The sequence below is a fragment of the Urocitellus parryii genome, chromosome 6 (assembly GCF_045843805.1).
Source record: "Urocitellus parryii isolate mUroPar1 chromosome 6, mUroPar1.hap1, whole genome shotgun sequence".
NCBI classification, from domain to species: Eukaryota; Metazoa; Chordata; class Mammalia; order Rodentia; family Sciuridae; genus Urocitellus; species Urocitellus parryii.
The window spans coordinates 28,563,332-28,571,106 of NC_135536.1; the positions used below are offsets into that span (position 1 = coordinate 28,563,332).

The window sequence follows — 7,775 nt, forward strand, 5'->3', positions numbered from 1 at the left end:
TCATATTCATCCAAAGAGAAAATACCACAGAACAAAAATATAGTTGATTTGGAAATTTTTATTAAGTTTATATCCAACTAATAGTTTATGGCTAAGGTGTTGCTTCCATTCTAAAAGAAGAAACTCAAAGGGGACATTATAACCTTTCTGGTATTATAGTCATCCATTGGTATCTGTGGGAGTTTGGGTAGGATGCCTACAGGTACCAAAATCTTCAGAGGCTCAATCCCTTACATAAAATAATGTAGTATTTGCATATAACCTACACATATCTTCCTGTGTATTTTTAAGTCACCTCTAGAGTACTTGTAACACCGAATAAAATGTAAATCCTGGGTCAGTAGTTTCTAAACTATATTGTTTACGGAAACTAACATTAAAATCATCTGTATACATTCAGTACAGTCACAATTTTTTTCTAAAATATTTTCGATTGGCAGTTGGTTGAAACTACAAAGCGGAACTCACAGACATGAAGGACACTGTATATGCTTTTCTTACACGGTAGCCAATCATTTACTTATTAATCAGACATTTAGCAAACAACTGTTGAACTCTCAACTATGCACAAGCACTGTTCATCAGTGTTACTCATTTTTGTTTTCAGAGCTAAAGCCTTGTCAGTTGCATGGTGTGTAAGAGTGAGAAGGAAGCTTTTTCTACCTCTTATGTTTCCTGTTTTCTGCAGAGTGACTCCAATCCTAAACTGATAAGCGATGCAGTTGATAAAAATGTGTTTTTGGAAAAACCGTAAGTACTTATTAAAAAGGAAACAGGATCCAGACACACAAACTGTGGCAACTATTCTCAGGAGAGAGCAAATGAAAATTACAGTTTTGCCGGGATGGTCACCTCAACACATTCCAAATGTTTATGAAAGAAAGTCTGGAGTCTCTTCCATGCATCCAGCTGGGCCATGGCATGAGCCCTGGGCTCCCCTCCATAGACAATAGGACCACCTGCCAACATATGCAGGGCAGCCCTGCACAGGGGCCAGTAAGGGGGCTCAATGTAGTGCCCTGCTTCTGGGTAACAGATGATCTGGGGCTTCTCCTTCCCATGGGCCTGCAAGCGTTTAGAGGCCTCATTAGCATAGAACTCGCTCTTCCAGTTGTGGTCATCCTGACCCACAAGGAACAGGAAGGTGGTGTCAGACCTCTCCACGGGAATAAAGCTCTTCTGGTCTTCCAAAGGACTTTTCAGGGCTTCCACAACATCCATGATGCCATCTTTGGTCACCTTGACTCGATCTCTCATGATACCCACAGGGGGCAGCGTCTCATCCTTGTAGTGTAAGCTTCCCCCAACAACGGCCACAGAGCCATTGATTATGACTGCAGCCGTGATGCCCTTCAGGAAAGAGGATATGGCAAGGCAGAGTTCTCCTCCTTTGGAATTCCCAAGCAGCCCAATCCCTGGACCCTTTACCTGAAAATGGACAGAAGAAAAGGAGAATGAGATCATGAACAGTGTGGTAGGGTGAGCAGTGCCCACCTAGAAGTTAGGTGGACGTGCGCCTGAACCTGGGCTCTATCAATATCATAGCTTTGGAAACACTATTCAGCCTCTTTTAAGCTCAGTTTCCTTAATAGTAAAATAAGGCTCAACCCTATACCACAAAATCCATGTGAAGTTCAAATGAGAAACCACATGTAGAGCTCTGAGCATGATGCTTATCAATAAGAAGCTTTCAAATCCCAAAACTGCTTGCTATGTAGTGTGTGGTGTTTAGTTGGCCCTGCACTCATGGAAGTTCGTGGTAGTCCAAAGAAATTTAAGATGAACCTAAGTAACATTCCATTTGTAAGTAAGGCTCTAGGATGCCCATGAAAGTATTGGGGAAGAAAAGGCCTAGGCTTCAAAGAAAAAAATTCTTCCTGAAATTAACAGTTATTTCTTTATTTTAAAATATTTTTAGATAAAAATAGACACAATAACTTTATTTTGTTTATTTAGTTTTGTTATGTGGTGATGAGGATTGAACCCAGTGCCTTGTGCATGCTAGGCAAGCACTCTACCACTAAGCCACAACCCCAGCCCAATAGTTATTTCTTTAGAGAATATTGGAATCAATTACCTAGCAGACAAATAGTATATGTATGTGTATGAAATCATAATCAAGTATGTATGAAAAACCCAAAGTATCAGTCTACGTACATTGATCTGACACTAATCATAATTAATTTTGTTCTGTATGTATTTTGTTTCTAACACGTAAATGGTAGCAGGTAACAAAATGTTTTAAAAATCACTAGAATTATCTCCTGACAATTGACAACACTACCACCACCACTAATAATACTAATAGTCAGCATTTAAATCTTTGTTAATTGAGGCTCTTCCTGAGCTCTATCTAGTCCCATCCACTCCACTTTATAAAAATATACATATATTTATTTTTTAGTTTTAAGTGGGCACAATGTCTTTATTTTGTATTTATGTGGTGCTGAGGATTGAACCCAATGCCTCATGCATGCTAGGCGAGCACTCTACCACTGAGCCACAACCCCAGCCCCACTGTTTTCTTTTTTTTTTTTAAAGAGAGAGTGAGAGAGGAGAGAGAGAGAATTTTTTTTTAATATTTTATTTTTTAGTTCTCGGCGGACACAGCATCTTTTGTTGGTATGTGTTGCTGAGGATCGAACCCGGGCCGCACGCATGCCAGGCGAGCGCACTACCCCTTGAGCCACATCCCCAGCCCCACTGTTTTCTTTTTTAATCAGTGCCCCATTAGTGTCCTTGTTAGCACTTGGAATTTTAAGTTTCCTTGTTTCCTAGCCCTCTCTCCCCTGTTCCCACATTATATTCTAAGCTCATGTGGACGTGAACCTGATCTTCCTCACTCTGTACCCACTGTGCCCAGATCCTTTGCCATGGGAATGAGTACCTGCCCATTTCAAGGGCTCCACCAGTGTGATCATTTAACTCTTTGTAACATTCCTGGAGGTTGGACACAGATTCTCAGAGCCAGAAAACAGTGACACTTCTGAGGTGACCAACCCTCCTGGTGAGCCTGATGCTATCCTGGTCTGTGTCCCAGGAAACCCACTGTACTGGGCATACTGGGATGCTAAGTACCCTTACCTGGAATTCATACCTGAGGTTTCCCTATTTATTCTATGCCCTGTGGGGTTGTCCTAGCTCAGAAATTTACTTTTCTTAGGCTGGGGTTGTAGCTCAGTGGCAGAGCACTGTTAGACCAGGACGCAAGAAAAGACCACTGACTCCAATTAAAATCAAATTAAAGCAAGCTTATTATTTTGACCAGCTGGGCTGCCTCTCCCTCCCAAAACAGTGGGAATAAGACAGCAACCCAAGGTTTCCTGCAGCCCAGCTTTATAGCCCAGAAAGTTACACAAAGGGGGGTTACAGATAACAGAACTCTGACAAGCATCACACTAATGGTAGTTTACATTTTTTTGCTGGCCTCAACATCAGAATTTATGAGGACCATTAGAGCCTCAGAGAGGGTCGTTGTCTGGCCAGGGAAGGCCAATATTTATGAGGTGTCACTAAAGTTTCAGAGAGGGCTGTTATCTGGTCAGAGAGCCAGGAATGGGTGAGTTCAAGGCACGGGCAGGCATTCCAAACAGAATTTGCAGTAATTTATAGTAAAGCCAAAAAATTATCTTTTCATGGCTTTGTGGTGAGATGGCTCCCAATTTTGAGAAAAGATCAGGTTGGGTCTATCAGTACTTGCCTAGCACTAGGTTTGATCCTTAGCACCATATAAAATAAATAAATAAAAGAAAGGTATTGTGTCCGTCTGCAACTCAAAAAAAATTTTAAAAAAAAGATATTTACTTTTATCTGTAAATGTGTAAGAAGCTGAATATTTAATTTTGTCATAGAGTAAATCTCTCAGGTCACAGGGTTGAAAATCTGACCCTGTCTGGGGCAAGTATTTAGGAATCAATAAACTAAAAGATCAGTCAACCTGGGGGTGATGAAGTAGATAGTTCACGGCTTCTTCAAAGTACTCCAGGTGAAAGATGTCTCCGCTCTGGGGAAGGTCATCATAGTTATAATAAGCCAGAGCCATCACAGCGAAACCCTTGCCAGCCAGCAGACTAGCTCGGTACTCCAGAAGGCCACCTCCAAGTCCAAACAGGTCGATGATCCCAGGAAAAGGCCCAGGTCCTTGGAAAGAAACAGAGCATAGAGCTAGTCCTCAAACTACTTGGAATCAGACTCTCATTAATTTGGTGTGAGGAGGGGGGCAGGCTGGGGGTGCTGAGCACCCAAAGCCTCCTTTCCTGTTTCCCTGGCTCTACCTTGTACTGCAAAAGGCAAGCATGAGACCCAACCTCCCTTGTGACCCGGTCTCATTCCCATGAGTGACAGAGTTAACACAGGTTAGTATTCACTCAGGTCAGCAGTGTTGTCATTGAGTCCACAGGAGCCACAAGCATCCAGCTTCAGTGATGGCCTGTCCAGGTTTGTTTGAGTGGTAGAATCTCCCTTGGATTCTCTCAGTTTTCTGATCCTGATCCCCAGTGTTCCTTTCAACTTTGTTCTTAATCAATGGCTTTACAATAAATTCCTTTCCTATTTAGGTAACCCAGAGTTTGTTTTTGATGCTTGTGATTCTAAATTTGAATTGATTTGAATTTCCAGGAATTGTGATGACTAAGCTGGTTGAGGTGGCACAGATCTGTAATCCCAACGACTCGACAGACTGGTGCAAGAAGATCAGAAGTTTGATCTCAGCCTCAGCAGCTTAGCAAGACCCTGTCTAAAAATAAAAAATAAAAATAGCTGTAGCTGTGGCTCAGGAGCACCCCTGTATTCAATCCTCAATACAAATTAAAAAAAAATGAGTTGTGACATCAGAAGGTACCATTGGTCATCTTGGAAACATCTGGAAAAGAACTGTTATAGTTAAAGCTTCATCCCTGGGTTTCAGAAACTGACTTCCAGACCACTCACAAATAATCGAATCAAGCCTTTATTGAAGCACGGGTGGCAAATGACCAGAACATAAAGCTGTTTCCCTTATCAGCCCCAATCAATTGCAAGGGTGCTCCTTATAAGCCTGAAAACTGCAAAAGGGATGTTTGGGGGTCTAGCCAATGCAAGCAAGCCAAGTTACAGAAGCGGGAGAGTGCAGTCAGGCGGAGGGACACTTAGCCAATCATAATTAGCCCAGTCACCCCAGTTTCAGAAACAAAGCCCCATTACCCTAGTTATAGAAACAATGCCCCATTAGGTAGTTTCATGTTCTTAAAGGTTTCTATAGCAAAAGGAAAAGAACATCTTGCCCTAGTCATGACCCTTCTACTTGGCTTGGTTGTTTTCCAAAATGGAGTTACTAAACAAAATGGAGTCACTTTTGCTTTTACTATCACAGAACTCCAAATCTCAGGCAGTGCTTACACATTCTAGGTCTATGCTTATGATTTTCATGATTGCCATCAAAAACTGAGTCCACATTTCTTCTATACCTGCTGTCACAAATTTCCAGATCTTTATTTTTGTAGTAAGATTATAACTAACAAAGGCTCAGATTATTATTGTCTTTCTTTCCAAACTGAGGGTGGGGAATCTCTGCACCATGCATAACATGTTAGTAAACATAGCACAATTTATCTGTTTCCTTTTTTGATGATCATTAAAGTTGTTGCAATTTATTATTACTTGCACTGCAGTGACACACATCCTCTAAACTCCAGCTGCATTTAGCTAGGACTATATGTTCAATTTTCATGCTAAGTTATTTATATAATATGTAGATTTCAATTTTTACTAAAAGTTGCCAAGCTGTTTTCCAAAGTTGTGTTACTGCACAGTCTCACCAGAAATATGGACTGTTCTTGTTTTACTACATCTTCACCAACACTTGACCATCATTTAAAAATGTTTGCCTTATTGAAAGGTATGAGATGGTATTCCACAGTACTTTAAAAAGGATATTTCTGTTGAGAATTTTCTCATGTGCTTATTGACATTCTTTTCCTGTTTATATTTTAAATTCAATTTTATATTCCTTGACCTATTTTTCTACAAAGCTTATGTTTTACTCTATTGGTTTGTAGAAGTTTTCTTTACTATATTCTGGATTCTGATCCCTTATTATATGTATTGTAACATCTTCTGTCACATAATTATCTCTTTATCTTCTTGTTTGTCTCACCGGGGTTTTTCAGTTTCCTTTATTATTGGTCCTTTCTGAGTCTATGTAAGAAACCCTTCCTGTATAGGGTTATAGGATACCCACATTTTTTTTCTCTATAACTTTTACATTTGTTTTTCTCATATAGATCTTTGATCCATCTGGAATTCATTTTTGTGTATGATGTGAGGTACGGATCTAAATAAATCTCAATAATACTGCCATTTCCCAATAATTTATGCTACTATATCATACTCCATATTTTCATATATGTATTATCAATTTAAGAAATGTGTATTCTATCCTATAACTTATTAGTCCATTCTTATATCACCACATCTTAATCACTAGAGTGTAACAATTAGACTTAATTCCTGAGTAGGCAAGTGATATTCATTATCCTTCTGAATTGGTTAAGTTCCACCAAGTTCCCCAGTGATGCTGCTGGGCTGCTGCTGTTGCACTCTGCTTGAATAACCACAGGAGACCAGCTTGTCACAATACCTGAATGTGCTCAAAACCACAGTGGGGGAGCCTGTCTTTTAACTATTGAAATTCTATTTCATCAGGGCTTGGACAAAGTCTGATATTCCCCCTTTTCTAAGTAACTTCCAATATTGCTCCTGCTGTTGACTCTGGGACCAGGACATTAACCCAGCCATAATCTGAAAGATCTGCAATTTCCCAGTGACCACTGACTTGTAAGGGCAGCTAGGAGACTTTGGTTGGAGAAAGGGAGAAAGTCCAGGCACTGCACCAATGAAGCAGCACAGGCAGAGGGTAACAGTGACAGAGGTTGCTCACCTGGAGGTAGGAAGAGCGTGGCCCGCACCTGGCCCTCGCGCACCGGCACCCGCCGCACACCGGGCGGCATGAAGTGGCGCTCGTGCAGCGCCCGGGCCAGCAGTGGCCCAGCGTCAGCCTCGTGGCCATCCAGCACCTCCAGCTCCACCACGAAGGGCGTCTGCACGTCCCATTTCAGTAGTCTCCAAAACGGCTTATCAGGCTCCATGGCCCAGATCAGCCCCATGGGCTCCAGGCCCGCGAAGCTGCCGCCCAGCGCGGGCGCGCGCGCCAGGTCCAGCTCGCCCTTCGCGTCCGCGCGGTAGCGCGCGTGGGCCTGGAAGAGCGCGCCCTTCTCGTCGCGCAGGGACGCGCGCAGCATGACCGGCTGGTCGGGGGCCAGGCCTTGCACGGCGATGTGCAGCGGCTCGTCCCAGCAGCAGCGGCCCGCGGGCTCCAGGATCAGTGTCGCAGCCATCCTCACCCGGGAGAAAGGGAAGGACGGCTGGGAGGACTCCTGACCCCGGCCTGGCGTCTCTAGGCGTCGCGGAAAGGAAGTCGCCACTGAATCCTTCGCATATTATATTGGTTGCGATCCGCTGTGCGAGGCCCCCTAGTGTTTGTAGGGTACAGGAGTTGCCCTGGATGGCGATGAGTAATACTAAGAGTAATGATTAATCCTGCTTTCCAGCGTGGTGAGGTCGAAATACGGGTAGAAGGACTGATTGGAAGGCATACAGTTCCAAAATTCTCCATTTTGCAAAGACATCCCAGGTAACTAACTCAGGTGATTTGTGAGCAACAGGGCCCTGATCCCTCCTGCGTCCAGAACAGTTTGATGATTATAGAATCAGATCGCCTGGGGTCCTGTCTGACTGCC

The 7,775-nt window shown here is 42.9% G+C and overlaps 1 protein-coding gene across 2 annotated transcripts; it reads right to left on the reverse strand.

Moving 5' to 3' along the window:
- Window positions 1-7,512, reverse strand: LOC113191538 (acyl-coenzyme A thioesterase 1-like). Of its 2 annotated transcripts, XM_077799518.1 has the most exons (4): window positions 6,917-7,512; window positions 3,938-4,140; window positions 1,241-1,428; window positions 1-1,128 (listed from the first exon to the last, which is right to left on the reverse strand). In XM_077799518.1, the coding sequence occupies exons 1-4, from the start codon at window positions 7,371-7,373 to the stop codon at window positions 849-851; spliced, it is 1,128 nt and encodes a 375-aa protein (XP_077655644.1). In that variant the 5' UTR covers window positions 7,374-7,512; the 3' UTR covers window positions 1-848. The 2 variants fall into 2 exon arrangements, with proteins under 2 accessions (XP_077655644.1, XP_077655643.1); XM_077799517.1 differs by having other exon boundaries at window positions 9-1,428; window positions 6,917-7,498.
- Between the last annotated feature and the right edge of the window lie 263 nt (window positions 7,513-7,775).